The following is a 20,857-nucleotide window of genomic DNA, read 5'->3' on the forward strand; positions in this document are numbered from 1 at the left end:
ATCCTCGTCCCTCCCAAGGAGAACCTCAACATCTTCAGCACCGTCTCCTGTCTCCAAACGGTACTCCCTGTTTTCTGGATGTTAAGCGTTTTGTGACACTGAAGTTTTCTTTACACACCACCTTTCCAGTTTTATGTACGTTGTCAAGCTCTTGGCATCAAATTCAAACTGAGCACAGTTTGTTTCCAAAAACGGACACGGCCCAGGCCTTTAAAGGACAGGAAATTGTTGCGTTCCTCTTTTATTTACATTTTACAGCTTCCCTGCTTTTTAACGTCAATGTGTAGTTTTACAAAAAAATATGTTCAGTCTCTGTAATAAAACGACCCGATGTATTCGATTCAGTCTTCATCGTCCTCCCAGCGGGAAACCGTCGACTCATCGTTGACGTCCGTGCGTTCCTCCTCCGCTTCGTCTTCGCTCTCTTCTGACTCGTTGCTCTCCTCGCTGGAAACATCAGCTTCAGCTAAACTAAATACAGAAAGGACAATTTTAATGACTTCAGTGCTAACATCACGGAAAAACGAGGTTGAAAAATTCACTCGTATGATTTTACTTGACGACATGTAGTATTGTTTATTGAAGTTTTGATCACTTTTACTCTGTTTAAACAACTAAAGAAAAATCGGTTTGCTTGACGTGAATGTTTTAAATTTCAGCTCCAATTCTTTTATTTACTTCGGAGCTTAATATTGAAATGAAATCAATACTTCTTTGTATTTCTTTTTCATAGCCAGGTGTCAGAAGTGTCATTTTATTTTAGCATTCAGTGACTCAGATAAGGTCCGTGGTTGTTTACTGGTGTGAAATTTGCATTTTTTTCTCTCCAACTTTTGCCATCCACATGAAACAGGACATTCTCAGGCTTTGTCTAACCTGTTGCTAAAATTAAAACAAAATACAATGGCAGTATGTTTAAACTATCAGGTTCTTACCCATGATGTCTGTTGAGGTTCCTACATTCAACTCCGGAGTTAACATCAAATGGATCTGCAAACAAAACACAACATTCACCAAGACAATTCTTCTCTTTAACACAAGAAAAATCCCAACAACCACTAAACCCATGAGGAAATGTTCCTGTCAGTTTTAAATAAACAATTCAGACTTGTTATTTTTGTCGTACAGTGCTCTGAAACAACTTACTTTTGTGAATTGGTGATATATGAACTGAAGTTCACCTTTTGTATTTTTCAAAATAAAACAGAATTAAATGTTTCAGTCCAGCTAAAAAAGTGATCTTAACCAGGCAAGAAAAAAACAGAATTATTAATCATAATTCAGTCTCAGTGAACAACTGAATTATTATATAACTAAACTTCCACATCAAGTCAGTCAAACATTAAATTGAAAAGAAATATTATATCTGCTTGAAATTTCTTAAAATGACATTCCGCAATAAAGTTAATGAGAAACAAAAGTGTTTCAGGTTGCACAAGTCGAACTGAAACTTAAAATCAGATTCCTGTGAGGCAGAACACCAAGCCAAGCCAGATCAGGTCTTTCCACGAATACGATGACATACTGTAACGACAAGCTTGATCGTTTTTTTTTACCGAACTCCTCCTCCTCTGGCTTTGACGTGAGATAGTCCCTCTCTACAGACAGCAGCTCCTCCTCCGACTGACAGGCGGCGTAGCGGTCGAGCAGAACTCGATTGAGTTCGAGGAACACTCTCCCCCACTTGAACTTCTTCAGCAGGAGCGTGGCCAGCTCCTCAAAACCTAAAACATCGTGCACGTCACTCACGGCGGGGGTTTTGGTAGTCCAGACACGAGGACAATACGGTAATTTTTTAGCAAAGAACCGAGGCGGAACCCTCACCAACAATGCAGAACGTGGCAGCGAAAGCCTCCACGCAGGATAACTTGCAGGGCTTGCCGTAGTTGACGGGGTTTGCAGCAACGAGGTACGGCAGCAACCTGGGATGACTTCCAACCATCTTACTAAAGGGGGTCTCCTCCAGTTTGGCCCAGGAGCAGTCGATCACTGCTAACCCACTCTGAGCCACAATTTCTCTGTGTGAAAGCCCACAACAAGTACAAATTGAAAAAAAAAACATAAATGATGCAATTTTGGCTTAGTTGTGTTCAAATTTAATTAAATTTACATTTTAACTGGCTGGTAATCGGGCATAAAACATTGAAAATTCCTTGAATGATCATCAATATGAGACCTAAAACTAAAAAGCCAAAGTTCCCTCGATGTGTGCAGAACGGAGGAGGAAGCTCAACAGACCTGTCTGCCGGCGTCACATACTTCGTGCCCATCGGACTCAGTATGAGCCCATTGAACCTCTGATTGAGGCGCAGGTTCCGCACGAAGCCCTTCCGGACCAGCTTCCTGCCAGTGCAGCGCTTCGGATCACAGTGGCCCAGCTCCCACATGGCGAGAGGACAGGGCAGCTTCACCTGCGGCGCCTCTGCTCCCTCCTCTACGTGGAGGCTTGCTGAAAGACGTAACAATCAGACAGAGAGTCAGGAGACTGTTTGTCCACTTCATGGTGCTTCAGATCTTCACTGATCAAGTTTTAATGTCGCTTTCAAAAGTTAATCATTAGATGTAGCTCTACGACGGATTAGCTTTTAGAATCAATTCATAATCAAGATGGCTGCCCCCACCAACTGATCTTAGAAAACACAAAAATGAGTATAATTCAGTCAGTTTTACAGATATTGAGCTAAAATCTCGTGTGGTAGTAGCTGAGAGTCATACAAAACACATACTCTGAGCACTACACATTGCACAATATCTTTGCCTAAATCTTTGGCATGAACTATTGAAGTCACCTCTGTTTGTTAGCAAAATATCTCATGACCCACTGGACAGATTTTAATGAAACTCTCAGGAAGCTGAGAGTCAACCTTAACATCTACTCCGAGCGCTAACAAGTCAAAATAACTATAACTTTGTCTCTTATTTTCATAAGATTAACTTCGTTTAAAATTCTGGCATAAAAGTAGACAGGCGATCTGCATCAAATAATTTAAGGCCTTTATTTATATTTGGATTTAACACCCTGTTAGTGACTCCTTACTATCTGAATGAGAATACAGCACAGACAGTGTGGTTATATATTCAAAATGACTTAGTTTGGAAAGAATAATTTTGTCTTTACTCTGCCATAACTTTATAGAAGGTGGCACAAATACTGATTGAAATTTGTAGGGGTTTATATGTGTATCAGTTCCAAACTATGTGCAATATATGCAGGTAAATTGTTGATGTAAGACAGATGCAAACACCTGAAATCTATTTTAATAGGAAAATAATAATATTACCTTCAAAAGCAGCGTGCACTTCTTCTGTAAAGGCCTCTAACGATTTCCCCTTCATTTTGTGCCGTTTGTCTTTGCCCTTATTGTCGGGACGCACAAACTTGCCTTGTTTCTTTCGTCCCATGATGGAGCAACCTGTCAGATTTAGACCTTGCTGTGGTTGAAACTAGCCAGGTGCTTTACTCGGGTTTTAGCTTTGCTACACACACTGAGGCCGGCTGTTCTGGTGTTTCATGAACGCTTAAAACACTTAAAACCCAAACACATCCTCTCCATTCAACTAATGGCTACCCTTCGCTTGTTTTTCACTGAAGCAAAAACACGTAAAAGCCCAGCTGACTTAGCTTGCTGCCGCAGGAAGCACGCTGCGCTTTACCACGCACACGAAAATGGCGCATGCGCGGGTGTTTATTTTTGTCACGTGACTGACTACGGATAGTCGGAAACACCGGAAATACACCGAGAAATTCATGATTGATTATTAAATTAGCCATGCACAGTTTATACAGCATAGCATGTCATTTAGTAGAAGTTTTGGTCATTTGTTTGTCGCTCTACAGTAAGTACTTTTATTTCAACAGTGAAATAATTGCGAAACAAAACCAAGCTAGGTGCGCCATGTTGTTCTGTGCTGCTGTTTATGTCTTTGGGTTTCTTTATTTTACAGCCAACCATGCGTCCGCCGGGAAAATGAAGATAGTTGAGGAGCCGAACACATTTGGGTTGGTAAAGCAAACACATCTCAGTTATAATGTGAACCTTGGGGTTCTTTTTTCCTTCAGTGCTTTTCTTTGTGTTTAGGCTGAATAATCCTTTTATGGCTCAGGGAAGCAGACTACAACCTAAAGTCCCCCCATCCCCAGTCTCTGGTAAAACGATTCAGCGGATTTCAGAGCCTGAGTTTTATTTAATTGTTAATTCAAAACCATATAAAGGTCAAAAAGACTAAAGACCAGATCCTTTTGTTAATCACTGAATGTAATCAATAACAAATGTCCTTCTAAAGGCCCAGTGCACCTTCATCATCTTGCTGGAAAGTGCTACAGCCTCATAGAGTCGACGTAAGTATTCAACACATCGTGTAGTATGATGACCCTTGTTTAAATTGCTTGCTTCCATCAGCTTTTATGTCATCCTGATGGTCTGAAAAAGCACAACACTATCAGTGAAACTGGTTATTTTGCAGGTATAAATATGAATTCTGTCCATTCCACAACGTAACTCAACATGAGCAGTCATTCAGGTGGAATGCCTACAGCGGGATACTGGGGTAAGGTGTCACACACACAAATGCTTCCCTCCAGTTCGCATGTTCACAACTGCAGATATGAATGAGTGAATTATTAGTGGTGAGGTACCTGCAGGTCAGATCAAACCTACGTGTGTCCCTGATAGGATCTGGCAGGAGTGGGAGATGGCGAACAACACCTTCACAGGCATGTGGATGAGAGACGGTGATACCTGTGGAAATAGGAACAGAGAAACAAAGGTGTTTGTAACACACTTGTTGTAATGTACATTCATTTACCAGTTTCTAAGAGGATGTACGCTTCAGGGGGTTTTCTTTTTACGTGCGGTTTTCTGTTCCACGAACAAACAATGCTGCTTTTCTTTCTGCCAGTTAACTGGTTCTTAAAGTAACTCTGTTCTTTAGGTGATTCTGGTCTGCAGCAATAACACCAAGCTGTCCCAGGTGTCAGAGCCCAGCACCTGTGTGTACTCGCTCACCTTTCAGACGCCGCTTGTCTGCCACCCGCATTCCCTTTTAGGTAAGACTCCAGAGGTGAAAACCTTCGAGGCTGCCCGGGCTGACAGTTCTCGTTGTAATCGTCTTGGACTAATGTGTGGGCTGATCTCTGCAGTGTACCCAACTCTGAAGGAGACTCTCCAAGAGGAATGGGATGAAGCAGAGCAGGCTCGCTATGAGGGTCTTATTACTGAGCAGGTGAGAGTCACAGTTTGTCCCCATTTGAAATCTGCTGAATTGAGCCTCAGTTTTCAAATTAATTTGATTCAAACTGAGAGTTCATTCCTTGTTTTGTCTGATTTGAGCATTGGACACCGATGGGAGGTTAGTTAGAAGCTGGCTTATTGTTGTTTTGTTGCTGCTCTATGTACTTGCTACAGGGGTACAACAACTTCCTGAGGGATATTTTTGAGAGTGCCGGACTCCTAAAGACCCTGAAAGTGAACATCAATGTCCCAGAGGCTGAGGCCGATTCAGAAAAGCACAACTCCTTACAGAAATGCGAAGAGGTGAGTTGGTTAACATTCTGCTTTTAAATAATAAACATCATCGCAGCTTCTCTCTAAACCCACTTCCTTATACATGGCATCGACCTAAATATGTGCTGTATTTTTGCAGAACTCTGTAAAACAGAGAGAAGAGATTGAGAGGCTGCGTGCTCTCCTGACGCAACATAACATCCCCTTTGACACGCAGACAAGTCAGTCAGCTCGCCACATCATCGTTTATATATTTGTACCGCATTTTATCACACGAACGCTTTGTGCAATACTGTTTTTCTGTGCGTGACAGATGAAGAAAAAGGTACAACGAGCGTCCCGGCGAAGGACCAACGCTTGAGAGGAGACACTGGCCTCATTGATCTGCAGTGACGGTCGCCAAGATGGAGCGACCGGCGCTCCTGAGAACTCCCGCGTTTATTGGTCAGCGTGATCAGCTGATAGTCACAGAGGCCGTAAGACTCAACTGAGAAGCGTCCATGTCTTCATCTTCACAGTCACCAACACTGAGGGGCATTTCTTTTAAATAAAGCAGAGAATTGAAGGATGTAGTTCTCTAAAATGGCCGTCTGTGAAGCTCTGTGAAGCATTTTCTTTTTAGGACTTGTGTGTCAAAAGTTGAGTTCATTGTAATATTTGAGACTGGTTTAGTTCTGTCCCTCCCAGCATGTGCACAAACAATTCACGCACAGAGAAGAAACCCACATTTGTGACAACTCATGCTGAGAAGGTATCAGGTGTAAATGCCACAAAGTGACCATAAGATGCTGAATAAAATGCTTTTTGCACCTCAAAAACAAAGAAGAGGTTTGGGTTTATTTTCTTTAAAAGGTTTCTCCAATATGGTTCTTGTCTTGGTTTTTGGGCATGTGTTAGTCTGTTGGCCACCACAGCTAATCGACGTCAACCAACGCAAAAATGGCTATAATTAAAGTCATTTTTTTTACAGATGCTGAAATAAAATTTGGTGACAGTACACGAGTCATCCTCAACACACACCCTGAGTACACACAGTGCAACAACTGAGCTTAAAACTTTGTCTGTTAGCAAAATATCTCATAAACCACAGGACAGAATTTAGGGAAATGTAATCATTTGATGTTCTTTTACATTTTGGAGTTAACCCTACATAGGGTGTCCGCCACATCTAATCAACCTTATTAAACACAAAACGGCTGTAAACTCAGTCTATTTTACATATATTGATCTAATTACGGTGTGTGGTAGTAGCTAAGAGGGATCTCCAACACACATTCTGTGATTAAACATATCACAAGATTTTCAATGTTTGACCAAAATGGTAAAACGTTTGTCATTTCTCAACAGAAGATCATCTTAGTCTAAAATGAGCACATTCTCTGCATTTCATGTAAGGAAGTGCAACACACTCAAAGGGCATTTCCTTGTATCAACCAATAAACAAAGTTAAAAAAAAATTGTTTTTTATTCTCATAGTGGCTCGTTATAAGTCCAGAACCTGATGTCAACACGTTGACCTTAAAGGACGTCCTACTTTTTGAAATGCATCTTAAAGACTCAACATCTGAAGCTGAAATACATCCAATGCGTGTACTGTCCAAAACACTGCAAGCCACATAAAAAAAAAAAGAAAACCGACAGCTGATGCAGCTGTGAAGCACTCATAATGTGGCTGATGTATTAAAATAACGGCTGCAAAGCTTGTTGCCTCAACAGGAAGTGTAGCGATACAGAATGAGAAGTGAGCAGACGGGAGCTTTTTTTTCAGACAACAAACATTTCAGTTACAAAAAAACAAAACATGGGCAGATCGTTGCAGCTGAATTTAGCTTTTAGCACAGACTTTAACTTGAATGAAGAATAAATCTAATATTATTTGTAAAAAATACAAATAAAAGCCCAAATCTAACGCAACCACGTATGAAAAACCTACAAGTTTGGGTTGCATTTATCCTCAGTTTCATTACAAAACGTGCTCTAAGTGGTTATATCTAAAGCGGGCAAGAGAAGGTATTTGTGTCAGTGATTATGAGCCTCGACATGCATTAACATGTCCTGACTATAAACATTCCTGAGACTTTTAACTCCACAAATAGCTTAGCTTTCTGTTTCACCCCGAGGAGTTTCAGCTCCTCTTGAATGATGTGTTCTCTATGGGAAAACTGAGCATTTGATTAGGAATTATTATGTATCCGAAACAAAAAAAAACAACAACAATATGAAGCAAATGTAACTCTGGATGAAAAGGATCATATTTTAGGAGATAGTTGTACAGGTTGATAACGACCAAACAATTCACAGAAAACAGAAGACTAACAACTTAATTAAAACAAAAACACAACGCTGGTAACATGAAGTCTCTTAAAAAAAAAATCATCCATCTGCAGTTTTAGTCCGAGCCATAGATTGTTTTTGTTCTGTTTGATTGAATTAGTCCTTTAACCTGCTGTGTGGTCAGGAGAGGAGCTGGATGACTTCTCTGGCTCTCTGCGCCCTCTGCTGGACACCCGAGTCCTCTGCCGCCTGTCCCGACTCTTCCACCACAGACAGAGCTTTCTGCACCGTTGTGTCCTTCGCCCGTCCACAGAGTCCCTCCAGATACTCGAGCATCGCCGAGAACTTCTCGTCTGGGACCTGAGGGAACAAAGACCCCGCTTTCCGTCACGTTTTTGTCCCCGCGTTACAATCGTCATTATCACCTGCCATTGTAATGTAGTTACCGGTGTCTGCGCGCGTCTCTGTCTGTTGGCAAAATATCTCACGAACCACTGGACGGATTGGAATAAAACTTGCAGAAAATAATCAGCGATCATCTACAACTGATTTACCCCTTGAGCCAACTTGATTTAAGATGGCTGCCACAACCAACCAACCTTGAAAGTAACATAGATGGCTATAATTCAGTCAAATGTACAGATACTGACCTACAGTTTGCTATGGTAGTAGCTGAGAGTCATCCCCAACACGTACTGTACTCTGTACCTAAAAACAAACCATCCGCCGCACAAAGTAGTTCCTCCAAATAAACAATGTGAATTAATTAATTAGCTTGCTGTGTATTGTTTTGTTCTGTGTTTTTCAACTATTTTGACAATTTTAAATGAAATTTAAAACCTTTTTTGTGATTAATTCTCAGTTTTGGACTTATTTGCAGTTATAGGGCGGTACAGGTCAGTAGCTTTAACATGTCTCCTGTCGGCAGAGATCGGGACTGCAGGGCAGCTCCAAATGTCTCATCAGGACGTAAAATATCCCACCCTGTGGACACGTTCTGCTGGTTTTAGCTCAGTGATACGACCACTTTAATCATTTCACCTCACCTGATCTTATTGATATATATTTATATGCCAGCATCGCTTCTTTAGTTTTATATTTTTTAGAATTTCTTCACAGATGTTTTTCCACCATTTATCTTTGATCATCTCAACTATTACTGCAGAAAAATTACTTCAAATAAAAGGAGAAATCCAATCCAGAAAGCTGTCTGTTTCATTTCACCCAGGTAAAAATTAAAAATAAAAATGTTGACGTTGATATATTTTGTTCTGTCTTATTTCTTGTTTTTATTATAACACGGAAATAACCAATAAACATACGTTTAAAAAAAAGTACTCCAGTTTCAGGTGGAAGTGGAGGCGTCTGTCTCTGATTTAAATATTAGACGGGGTGTTCACGAGACTCAACCTCAACCCGCCGGAAAAAAAACGAAGGGAAAACTTTGTGCACAAAAAAATAAATATTAAGCAACATAGCTTTTTTTTCACAGAAAATGTAACACAAATTGTAACATTTGTGTGGTTATTGATTCAGAAAATGAACGTCTGCCCCTCTAAAGTTACTGATTCTGATCGCACAAGATCCTTCTTTAAAACTTTGCCGTTAACTCTGTCTGTTAGCAAAATATCTCATGAACCACTGGACAGATTTCAACGACGTTTTCAGGAAATAATTATTAGATGTACCTCTACACCTGATTAACTTTTAGAGTCAACCCAATTTAAGATGGCTGCCACAGCCAACTGACCTTAAAAAACACAAAAATGGCTACAACTCAATTAGCTTTACAGATACTGAGCTAAAATTTGCTGTGGTAGTAGCTGAGAGTCATTACCAACATATATCTTGAGAAGTAACAAATTTTAAAAAATCTTTGTTTTTTTGCCAATAATTATCAGGAATTTGTTTTTGCTACAAGACAGGAAAAGTAGAGTTAGTTCGTGAACAACAGAAGCCATTTGGATAAGAAGCCCCTCCACCTGCAGCTGAACAAACCTGGAGTTTCTAAGTTCACGTTACCTGTTCAGAGTCGAACATGTGCTGCAGTAACCACGTCTGCCTGGTCTTCTGGAACTTCCACTCTGAGCGGTTTTCAGCCCAGCTGCGATGACAAAAACCCCGATGTGGGTTGTTGTTAGGAGCTGAGAGCACAAGTGTGGCCTAAACAGTGGCAAACGTAAACAGTTCTGCACAAAAAGCCTTTGTAATGCAAATCTTCTCCACGGGTTGCGCTGTAATCTGTAATCTGGCTTGTTTCTGCCACGCACAGCAGCATTACAAGGACAAACTAAACAGACAAACCTAGATAAAGACAGCCGAACGGTCTTGTAGTCTGTTTTGTCTTCGTTTTCTGGCTCATCGGTGGTTCTTACCATGTCAGGTAGTCCAAGGCCTGCTTAGAGGCACTCGGGCCAGTGACCTTGTTTTTTGGAAGAGTCCGTCCCTCCTCTTTAAGCCTCTTCTTCTCCTCCTTTTTCAGTATCTTCTTCAGCTTCCTCTCCAGGACCCGCTTCTCTTCGGGGCTCAGGTCCTGGTCCTGGTCCTGGTCCTCTCCTCCCTCAGGCTCATGTGTCTCCTCAGGACGGCTGGATGGATCCGGAGTCTGTCAGCATGATAGAAGTTAATGATGTCAACCAACCTTCATTTTTTTTATTTATACACAATATTCCTCACAATGACAGAACAAATATTAACCCCGATATCAAAAAAGGTTGGGGCTTTGTAAGAAATGGTGGAAGATTGTAAACACACGAAACCTTTTTTTAGGAAAAAAAAAGGTGATTTGAATTTTATGGCAGCAACACATCTCTAAAATGTTGGGACACGACCATGTTTCCCTCTGTGAAACATCTCCTCTTCTTCTAACATCAGTCTGTAAACGTTTAAGACTGAGGAGAGCAGCTGCTGGAGGTTTTGGAGGGAAAGTTGTCCCATTCTGGTTTGATGGAGGATAATAGCTGTTCTACAGTTTTAGGTCTTCTTTGCTGTATGGGAGCAAATATTGTTCTAAAAGCTGTATATAGATTTTTCTGCATTGATGGTGCTTCTCCAGATGTGTAAGCTGCCCATGCTAGAGGCACTAATGTACCCCCATACCATCAGAGAGGCAGGCTTTTGAACTGTGTGCTGATAACAGGCTGGATGGTCCCTCTCCTCTTTAGTATGGAGGAAGAGGAGTTTGTGGTTTATAAGAATCATTTTACATTTTGATTTGCCTGACCACAGAACAGTTCTCCACTTCAGTCCATTTTAAATGAGCTTTGAGAAGACGGCAGCGTTTCTGGATGGTGTTCATGTCTGGCTCCTTCTCTGCCTGATAGAGCTTTAAGCAGCATATGTGGATGTCAGGGTGAACTGTGTTTACAGACAATGATCTGTGGAAGTGTTCCTGAGTCCACGCAGGGATGTCCAGAACAGAATCAGACCTGTTTTTAATGCTGTGGCCCCTGAGGGCCTGAGGATCACAGGCATCAAATATTGACTTTCAGTCCTGTGTGTTGCTCACATTTTTCTCCAGATTCTAGATATCTTTTGATGATATTCTGAGCTGCAGATGATGATGGGATAATCAAAGTCTTTCCATTGATGAATATTAATCTGAAACTGTTCCACTGTTTTTAGACGCAGTTTTTCACAGACTGGTGAACATCTGCCCATCTCTACTTCTGAGAGATTCAGCCTCTCTAAAATATCCTCTTCCTGATCTGTTGCCAACTAACCTCCTCCAACTGTTTCTTATTAACACCACTTACAGCCTTTTGTTGCTCCTGTCTCAACTTAATATGTGCTGCTGCTTTAAAATTCAAAAACACCTTATTTTTTCCTAGAAATAGTACATTTTTTTGTTTTATCATTTCAAACGTTTACATTGTTCCATTGTGAATGAACTATGAGTTCATGAGATTTGCAAATCACAGCATTTTGTTATTATTATTATTTACAATTTACATCCTGATGTTTTCAGAAAGCATTCCAGGACATATCTGGCTTCTAAAACCTACGAAACTCAGACTAATAAGACACGCACAACCTAAACACGTATTAAAGTTTGAATCACTTCCTGTTGCTCTGCAGCGCAGAGGGCCATTTCCTGCGTGCGGCTCGACAACCTTCAGCACGGCGTCTTTAGCCTTCTGCTAAAAATAAACTCCCTGTGAAAGAAAGCTGCTGCTGACCACAAAAATACAAAACATGACTGCAGATGAAAATAAAGCAACTGTTCGCCTTGCATCTGTCTGGCTATTAGCTCACTGAAACGAAGGCCCGAGTAGAAGCGCCACTTTCCTGCCAAAGACTGTAACCACAGCACAGCTCAAACACACTGCCACTCTGGGGAAGTTAAACAAGGGAAACAGTATGCTCTCTGATTTAATGGACCTCAGCTACAGTGATGGAAAGGAAAAGGGAAAAAAAAAAAAAAAGGGGGTGGAGGAAAAAGATTGTGATCACATGACCACAAAGTCATTCTGAAAGTATGCTGCCGGGGCTCTGCCCACAGGAATATAAAAAGCGTTCGATGTGTCCACGCAACGAGCATCACTTCCAGAGCCCCGAAGAAGTCTGAGCTGGTGAGCTGGTGGCTGAAAAACCCGGGCGAGAGGAAGACGAGCGCAAACATGGTGAGTGAAAGTGTGAGCAGAAGGTTCCTCTAAGGAGAGCGACGGGCGAAGCTTTAGCTGCTGGGGTCGGAGGGATTTCTAAATATGTTGAATAAAAAAAGCACCGGCTGGTGAAAAGTCTGTGAACGTTACAGCGAGCTGAAACTTTCACTTCAAATATCAGCTCATCGGTGACTTTGTTAAGGAAGTAAGTATGGTGAAAGAGTGCGTGCGTTAAAGACAGCTGAGGCTGCTTTTCTGTTTCTGGGCAATAAGAGTTTCCACTGATCCCTCAATAATTAAAGCCAAGGATGAATATCGCCCACCGCCTTTCAGTTTTATACTAAAATCATCTCATCTTGACAAATAATGGGACTTGTAGCCATTTTGGTTAAACCTTGAAAATAACAACATGAGTAAACTCGTGCAATGCCTCGCAAGATCTGCTGTTGCTTTTAGTACGTGCTGGGGATGACTCACAGCTACGACCACACAAAGGTATAACCATATTTGTGTCGCCTAAGGTCGATTAGCTGCGGTGGCCATCTTGAATTGTGTTGACTCCAAAGGTTAGTCGAAAAATAGAATAGAAAGCCTTTATTGGCATTATACACAGCATACACAGTATGCATAGTGTGATGAAATTAGAAACTACTCCCTCAAAGTACACACGGCGCAATATATAGATAATATGCTCAAAATAAAATGAATACAATAAAAACTGCTGTACAAAGGTCCTATACAATTAGGACAAAAAAAAACACAGACAACAGGTAGGCAGGCAAGACAGATAAGAAATGAGGACCCAGTTTCACGTGTTGAGGTCGGTTGACCGAAAAGTCCTTAATCCAGGAGCAGGTGGACAGGTTGACTAACTTGGAGACCAGTATGTCCGGCATTATTGTATTGAAGGCTGAACTGTAATCAATGAAGAGCATCCTTTTTCCAACTGACTGAGTACTGAGTGAAGAGCAGTAGCTATTGCATCTTCTGTAGATCTGTTTGTCCGATAGGAAAACTGATACGGGTCCAGAGAAGGGGGGGAGACAGATTTTGATGTGTTTCAAAACCAATTTCTCAAAGCACTTAGTGATGACTGGGGTAAGTGCTACTGGACGAAAGTCACTGAGAGTAGTTGTGGGTGATTTTTTGGGGGACTGGAATAATGGTGGCAGATTTTTAACAGGCTGGGACGACGGCCTGTTCCAGTGACAGGTTAAAGATGTTGGTGAGGAGCTGTGCTAGCTGATCAGCACATGCCTTAATCACCTTCCCTGGCACACCATCCGGGCCTGTAGCCTTCCTGGGATTCACGGTGCCAAGCACCCGTCGCACATCCTCAACAGCAAGAGTGAGAGGCTGGAGTTGGTTGTAGCAGTGGTTGGGGTGGGGTGGTGCAGATCCAGAGATTACTGTCTGAAAGTTTCCTTAAAATCCATCCAGTGGTAAAAAGATGTCACACAATGTGTTGAGGAGGATGCTCAGCTACTACCACACCAAACTTTAGCTCAACATCTGTAAAACTGGTTGAGTTGTGGCCATGTCAGCTGACTGTGGCAGCCATCTTGAATTTGGTTGACTCCAAAGGTATTTTAGTTGTAGATGTATGTCCGATAACTACTTTCTGAAAGTTTCATTAAAATCTGTTCAGTGGGCAGGCGATAACTGTAATGTAATGTCATTTATTTTTCTTTTCCAGTTGAATAAAACCACAAACTCGCCTCAGACGAACTCCACTACGGGTTCACCTCTCTACATCAGCTCCACCCCTGGACATTCCTCTGTGTTTGACTTCACCGCTGCCAATGACATCGCCTCCAGAGTGAACTACATCTACAGTTTCTTCGCCGCCCTGGGCTTCCTCGCAGGCTGCTTTCTGCTCTACGTCTTCGCTCAGAGCTACAGAGCCCACAGGCGGGTGGCGTGGCTCGACAGCCTCCTCTGGGTGTTTTGTGGCTTGCAGATGCTCCTCCTGCTCCTCTCCCTCCACATCATGGTGCACAGACCCAACTACATGAAGAGCACGGCTTTGGGCTGCGCTGCCCTCTCCTTCGCCATCAACACGGCCTCTCTGTGCAGCTTGTTGGTCTTATTGCTCATGGCGTTCGTCTTCACCTTTGACCCACCGCCCCAATCCCCGCTCAGGAAGCCTAAATACTGTGCGCCGCTGGTGATCCTGACTTCTACTCTAATCTGCCTGCTGCTGGCTGGACTCCGTGGCCTGCAGGAAGAGGGTGATTGCGTCATGGACCCACCCAAGGCCGGTGTTTTGCATGCAGCTATGAAACTGTGCTTGGCTTTTCTGATTCCCTACTCGGACTTCTGATAAGTGGCTGCGTCTGGCAGTGGAAATCTAAAGGTCGTTTCCTGTCTGGCTCCGAGGAGGGCCCCGTGTTCCTGGCGGTTAGCGTAGTGCTGTTCCTCTGCCTGCTCTTCTACGGCGCGGCTCAGGTGAGGGGAGCCCTGCTTGTTGCGGCAGTGGGGCTGAGGCCCCGCGAGCGAGCCTTTCTGAGCGTGGCCGAGTGCGTGCTGTTCTCGGGGAGCAGCCTCAGCCTGCTGCTGGTGCTGTTCATTCACAGGCCGTGCCGGGATAGCCTGTACGGGGTGATGAGGCAGCTGAGGGACTGGTGTCGAAGCCCGGGGCGTGCGCAGCAAAACAGAAACATTATCGCTCCGCACATTGAGATCACAGACACTCTGCAGGACATTGAGTCAAAAGCTGATTAAAAAAAACAAACGAGTGAATTTACAAGAACAGATTTGAAAGCTCCTGTTCAGTCAGTAATTTTGATGGCCCTGAAAGTCATAATTATGGGTTTTTAAATGACTGATCTGAACCGATCTTTTTCAAAGGTGGAATTATACGTCGTACAAAAAAAAAAGAAGAAGGTTCACAAATTTGGATTTCCTCTAATCCGCTTAGAGTCAGGTTTTCACATACAGGCTCAGGCGTTGAAGGTTCGAGCTCATCTTATGTTGACGAGGTCAGGTCCGAATAACTTCTCACAGTGATCGTGATTGACTGCAGCTGGTAGTTTCTCCACACCGGCATAAAAAAATGATTTGTTTGAGAGCGCTCTTTGGATTGACCAGGACTCCCCTGTCACTCTCGAATGACAGAAAATTGGTTCAGATGTTCAGGAACAAGAAAGCCCAGCCGCTTGTCTTGGTTCTGGTTCTGCTGGAGGTTCCTTCCTGTTAAAAGGGCGTTGTTCCTTTCCACTGTTGCCAACGTGCAGCCCAGGATGGGAGACTGCAACGAAGTGAAGATTCAAAGCAACCTGCTGGCTTCCTTAGATAACTTTTACATCTTTCTGTACCTGAGACTTGGTGTTACATAATAAACTGAAGCCTGCCATGAACTGGAAACTGCTGGAACACCGGTGTTTTTCTACACGGTGAAGCCAGTTTTACGTCGTCCCGACTCTGAGAGGATGCCGACCGGAAAAATAAGGAGCCCCGACTCCAAAAAGCGACATGGACATGGACCAGCCAGGTGCCTTCTGGAGAAAGGTTTACTGTCAGACGAGACAAAGATTGAACCATTTGGCCACAAAGACGACATAGATTCGTGCTGTTGTTTTAAAGCATTAGCTCAGCACCTTCCTGTGAGACGGTGTCAGCAGCTGCTGTTCTTTAAGCAGCTTGTTAAACGGGTTTTCAGGCTCATCGATAACCCGTGAAAGTCAGTCAGTTTGGGATGTAGCCACTCTCCCTGTTTCGTCTCCTCTCCTCAGAATTATGTCGATTGATGGCGGTGGCCAGCCAGCTCACTGGCTCCTCTTCCCTGGGTTGATATTGTCTACAAACCTCTCATGCTTTTTAATACTGACCCTTTGCATCTTAATGATGATGACGATGTAAGCTCAGGATTCTCTTCTGCTTAATCATTCACTTTTATATACTTCCCCACAGCTTCTCCTTCTGATTTTTATTAGTAGTTAGCAACTGAGAGGTGAACGTTACGCTGCCATAAAGTGCTATCAGATACTTTTATGAGTACAGGTCCAAGCACATGGGATCATATTAATACTTGATACTGGTATCCTTAAGAAGTTTTAGAGAAAAGCCACCATGAATCCAAACTTGCGCAGCCAGTTCTTGTTTTGAAAACTATAAAGTTGTTTGTTTTATAATCGTTCCAGTCTGAAAAAATATGGTTCAAATAAATAATCGAAAGCTCCAAATGAATATAATAATCATCTTTAGGATGACTTCTGGCTCTCACTGTAATAAACCCACGGGGCGTTCCTTTAAGTGCTTTTTTCCCCTTTTATTGGTTGGTGTTTATAGATGTGCATTTATCTGCAAAGCTGTATTTAATTTTTTTTGCTATGCAAAGTTAATAAAGTGATAAATGGTGTACAGTTTTATCAATGATAAAAGATGTTGCTGCAATCCTTTTTTCACACAGTGGTTGTAAATCAGCTTGAATAAGAAAACAAACGAATAGAATCAGTCGGTTGTACGGTTATCTGCTTCAGTTCTTGGAAACGGACTGTGTTTGCACAGCTTCACCTGGTTTTCCAAAAAAGCCCATTAAGCCAAAAGGCCTGGAATAAAAAAATAAAGTAAAACTTTGCAACTCTCTGCCACATAGGGAAGCATTTAGTCCAACGGAGTCAATGGTCTTTGTGTTTTGGTTTCGAACCTGTCAGGAAACCATACGAGCAGATTTTCCAGCTCATTTTCCATAAAAATCTCCGGGGCACCTTTTCTAGGAATGCCCGACGAGCACGACTGGCGTGTTGCTACTGTGGCAACACAGAAAATAATCAGCTGTATGACATGCTGGTCCTTTGTTAGCTGTTCAAACCGAGTCACACGTATTCAGTCAGGAGTCTATAATATATAACCACAACACAAAGGCAACCATTTGACGTGTTACAGCGACAATTCAACATGTATCATAAAAACAAAAAGTAAAACTACATTCATATAAAAAAAAGACATAAAATGATTCACGTGTCCTTCATTTTGTTTAATGTAAATACAACGGCAGACTCTTTATGACAAAGTCAGACGCCCCGTATTGACATATTTTGACATCCTGCATCTTTACGTGTTTATTTTCTACAAATAAAGTGTCACTTCGCTGCAGGAGGAGACGAGTGCGCAGTTGTCCCAACTTGACACAGTATTACCTGCAGACGCTTCCGTTAACACCTTTTGTTCAGGATGAGCTGAATGGCTACTAAACTGTAGAGACTTTATGCATTTAATTTAAAAAATGGTGTAACCTGGTGTGTGTGTGTGTTCGTCTGCATTATGTGTCGGGGAGGGTGGCTCCGCAACACATCGTGGGATTTTCTCGAAAACTGACTTCCATAATTGCTACACAGGAGACCGAGAGGCTTGTCACGAGTGTCCGCGCGGCGAGGACAGGAGGTGAGTGTAAGCTAAGCTGTTCTTTTCTACTAACTAATTAGCTCGATAGCTTTTTGGAAGAAAGATCGCAGCATTTGTCAAACATAAACCAACGGCGACCGATAACTCTGGACAAAATTCAGGTTTTTGATCAGTATTTTGCCATGTTCTGTCTTAATCAAAAGGCACAAAATCAAAAAGCGGGAGAGAGAAAAGGACTCGTAACCAGCGTGTGGTAAAGATTAGAAGCGGGACTCAGATCGGGGACGTTGTGTTTAAGGTTTGGTCCTTTAAACCCCAGGACTACCTCTAATGAAAGCTAGGGAAGTTATAAATAAACGCTAAAAATAGTTTAAACACTCATCCTGAGTTTGACCTTTTATATGCAGTCAGAAAGAAAAAGAAAAGTCACCCTCTTTCAACAGACAAAATAAAAATGATCTGGTTTTATCAGGTTCTAAAATTATTTAAAGCTAACCTGAAGTGTTAAAAACACAACAGATTCATCTGTGTCACTTAGCTTAAAGAGCCACCTTTAACACTGAGAACTTCTAAATGATTTTTTATCAGTCTCTCACGTGGTTGTGGAAGGATGTGGGGCCATTCTTCTTTACATTACTTCAGTTTGTGTAGGTTTGTGGGCATTTGTTTCTGTTCGGCTGTTTAAGAAATAATAACATGACGGCATTTCTTGTTTGCTTTTGCACACTTGAATTACTCCAGAAGCTGATAAAACCAGATCATTTTTATTATGTAAAGTTCTTGAACTCAAAGTGAGCGCCGTGGACTTTCTTTTTTTCCATGACTGTATTTTCAAACTGTATGAGGCAAATTTTAGCTTTGAGACGTCTTTGGTCTGTGCTAACTCTAAGTCTTAAGTTGCTAATTTGCTTTGTTTTTGTTCCACAGCAACAGCAAAACTTCAGTCTATCAAGAAAAGGAAAATAAAACCGCCACAGACCGCAGAAGGACCTAACCTCGGTGGAAACTGAAAGCTATGGCAGGGTAGCAGAAACTTTCTAAAGCGGAGCAGAAAAGTGTAATATGAACACAACCATGTACGTCAACTACAGAATTACGGCTTACAGAAACTTCACTCTACAACTAAACGACACACAAGTGGTCACCTCTGGTGTTCTGGACACCTCCCAGAATCCTCAGCATTACATCGTCAGCCTCTTCCTCTCTGGGTTTTACATTATATTCCTGTTCCCCGTCGGCCTCGTTGGGAACATCCTCATCCTGGGGGTCAACCTGTACCAAGAGGGCCGCATGACGGCCCCCGATCTGTACTTCGTGAACCTGGCTGTGGCTGACCTGATCCTGGTGGCCGACTCCCTGATCGAGGTGTTCAACCTGAAGCGGGGCTACTACAACAACGCCGGCCTTTGCACCTTCATGAACCTGTTCCAGCAGGTCAACATGTACAGCAGTGTCTTCTTCCTGACCTGGATGAGCTTCGACCGCTTTGTGGCGCTGACCAACCTGATCGGGCGCAGCATGGCGCGCGCACGCCTCAGCTGCTGCCTCATCTGGGTGGCGTCGTGGTCGCTCACGCTGCTGCCTCTGGCCGTAGCTCAAGCGCAGCACGCGGGGGAAGTGCACTTCTGCTTTGCCAACGTGACCCAGATTCAGTGGCTGGAGGTGATGCTGGGGTTCCTGCTGCCTTTCTGCATCCTCGGTCTGTGCTACTGGAAAATAGCGCAGGTGCTCCGGCGCAGTCAGAGGGTACAAGACGGCCCACAGCAGAGGCCTCGTCGGCAGAGAGCCCTGCGAATGATCTCAGCAGCTGTGCTGGTCTTCTTCCTGTGCTGGCTCCCGGAAAATGTCTTCATAACCGTCCACCTCCTGAGGGGCGACTCGGACGGCAGCACACTGTGGCAGGATTACCCCCTGTTGGGACACGCTGTCAGGCTGGCAGCCTTCTCCAACAGCTGCCTGAACCCGCTCATTTACGGTTTCCTCGGGGAGACATTTCGGAAAAAGCTCAAGTCATTCCTCCAGGACAAGAGCCGATGGCCCAATCTGCACAGGTCAGCTTCGAGAAAATCCATCTATGAGCCAGCGGCGCAGATATGCCATCATAACAAATGTGACACGCCAAGCCACTCATCGCACTTAGGCTCTCATGAGCTCCAGAACATTGTTACAAAACAAACCGCCTCGTGCAAAGAAATTAAACGGACAGAATAAAACCTCACCTGCTGTAAAAACTGATGTTTTTACCAGGAACTTCAGAAAACTAGTGTAAAAAGACTCACTGGGAACATGGATTATTAACAATGTTGATGCATGTTGACGACTTTCTTTTGTGTTCATAACACCGACACCTATCAGGGCTCGAAAAGAGCACAAGAACATCCAGACGACTTTCAGCAGCTCATCTCCTTACCTCAGTTTGCTTTGTGTGCGTTTCCTCTTTCATCGATTTCTTCTTGCGCTTCTTGTTCTTTTTGCACTTTTTATCATCTGGTGAGTTTGTTACCGGATGGATCTGTACCGGAGCCTCCTGAACAAAAGAAAAAGATTGGTTATTTTGTAAATAATAATTTTAGGCAGCATTTTTTGAGGGGAAGGAAAGGAAGTATTGTAAGGTAAGGTAAATTATTTTTAAAACAATCTGTTTTACTCACCTCAGCTTCTACATGTTTTCTTTTCTTCTTCACTTGTTCTTCTGAAAAGTCTTTAATGTCATCTGAGCTCAACTTGTTTCTTTTTAAAAGTTTGGACTTAGATTTCAAAGACTTGTCCTTCGCCATCACGAGATGTTTCTACAAATAAAATAAATATGATGTGATGAACATTGCGAACAAATCCAGATGTGAAAAACGAACAGGTGTCTGACGCACTGTTAATTATTTTGTAATAAAAACTAACCCACAGAAAGTCTCTAAATTTCTATTTATTTCCACCTTTTCTAGCGAACGAATACAGTTACATCTTTACGTATTCCACATTCACAAAAAATAGATTTATAATTAAAACATAACATACAAAACACCACTTTTATAACTATATTGTTGTAGAAAATCATACACCTACCTGAAACGGACAAAAAAAAAAAACGTGCAAAGAAAGCAAAGCATGCACGGGTTCTGAACCAGGAAGTCT

The 20,857-nt window shown here is 42.6% G+C and overlaps 5 protein-coding genes across 8 annotated transcripts; 3 read left to right on the top strand and 2 right to left on the bottom strand.

Moving 5' to 3' along the window:
• Nucleotides 1–206: 206 nt before the first annotated feature.
• Nucleotides 207–3,703, bottom strand: tsr3 (TSR3 ribosome maturation factor). Its single transcript, XM_017418463.3, has 6 exons — nucleotides 3,282–3,703; nucleotides 2,239–2,449; nucleotides 1,825–2,018; nucleotides 1,557–1,724; nucleotides 936–990; nucleotides 207–471 (listed from the first exon to the last, which is right to left on the bottom strand). The coding sequence occupies exons 1-6, from the start codon at nucleotides 3,400–3,402 to the stop codon at nucleotides 342–344; spliced, it is 879 nt and encodes a 292-aa protein (XP_017273952.1). The 5' UTR covers nucleotides 3,403–3,703; the 3' UTR covers nucleotides 207–341.
• gnptg (N-acetylglucosamine-1-phosphate transferase subunit gamma) lies at nucleotides 3,699–6,322 on the top strand. The gene is made up of 11 exons (XM_017418461.3): nucleotides 3,699–3,837; nucleotides 3,946–4,000; nucleotides 4,080–4,147; nucleotides 4,285–4,339; nucleotides 4,465–4,548; nucleotides 4,674–4,767; nucleotides 4,933–5,047; nucleotides 5,141–5,223; nucleotides 5,406–5,534; nucleotides 5,644–5,725; nucleotides 5,818–6,322. The coding sequence occupies exons 1-11, from the start codon at nucleotides 3,771–3,773 to the stop codon at nucleotides 5,895–5,897; spliced, it is 912 nt and encodes a 303-aa protein (XP_017273950.1). The 5' UTR covers nucleotides 3,699–3,770; the 3' UTR covers nucleotides 5,898–6,322.
• LOC108237201 (uncharacterized protein C7orf50) lies at nucleotides 4,607–20,852 on the bottom strand. Of its 3 annotated transcripts, XM_017418465.3 has the most exons (7): nucleotides 20,789–20,852; nucleotides 20,380–20,517; nucleotides 20,139–20,255; nucleotides 10,154–10,383; nucleotides 9,801–9,882; nucleotides 7,948–8,138; nucleotides 4,607–4,739 (listed from the first exon to the last, which is right to left on the bottom strand). In XM_017418465.3, the coding sequence occupies exons 2-6, from the start codon at nucleotides 20,503–20,505 to the stop codon at nucleotides 7,959–7,961; spliced, it is 735 nt and encodes a 244-aa protein (XP_017273954.1). In that variant the 5' UTR covers nucleotides 20,506–20,517; nucleotides 20,789–20,852; the 3' UTR covers nucleotides 4,607–4,739; nucleotides 7,948–7,958. The 3 variants fall into 3 exon arrangements, with proteins under 3 accessions (XP_017273954.1, XP_037836959.1, XP_017273953.1); XM_037981031.1 differs by lacking the exon at nucleotides 20,789–20,852 and having other exon boundaries at nucleotides 20,380–20,629; XM_017418464.3 differs by lacking the exon at nucleotides 4,607–4,739 and having other exon boundaries at nucleotides 6,951–8,138.
• Nucleotides 12,067–16,764, top strand: LOC112450569. Its single transcript, XM_025006376.2, has 2 exons — nucleotides 12,067–12,400; nucleotides 14,079–16,764. Exons 1-2 carry the CDS (start codon nucleotides 12,398–12,400, stop codon nucleotides 14,703–14,705), a joined length of 630 nt encoding a protein of 209 aa, XP_024862144.1. The 5' UTR covers nucleotides 12,067–12,397; the 3' UTR covers nucleotides 14,706–16,764.
• On the top strand, nucleotides 17,281–20,524 carry LOC108237198 (G-protein coupled estrogen receptor 1). Of its 2 annotated transcripts, none has more exons than XM_025006375.2 (2): nucleotides 17,281–17,773; nucleotides 18,656–20,524. In XM_025006375.2, the coding sequence occupies exon 2, from the start codon at nucleotides 18,791–18,793 to the stop codon at nucleotides 19,937–19,939; it is 1,149 nt and encodes a 382-aa protein (XP_024862143.1). In that variant the 5' UTR covers nucleotides 17,281–17,773; nucleotides 18,656–18,790; the 3' UTR covers nucleotides 19,940–20,524. The 2 variants fall into 2 exon arrangements, with proteins under 2 accessions (XP_024862143.1, XP_017273949.1); XM_017418460.3 differs by having other exon boundaries at nucleotides 17,281–17,767.
• Nucleotides 20,853–20,857: the final 5 nt, after the last annotated feature.

This window comes from Kryptolebias marmoratus, linkage group LG17 (assembly GCF_001649575.2).
Source record: "Kryptolebias marmoratus isolate JLee-2015 linkage group LG17, ASM164957v2, whole genome shotgun sequence".
Lineage (NCBI taxonomy): Eukaryota > Metazoa > Chordata > Actinopteri > Cyprinodontiformes > Rivulidae > Kryptolebias > Kryptolebias marmoratus.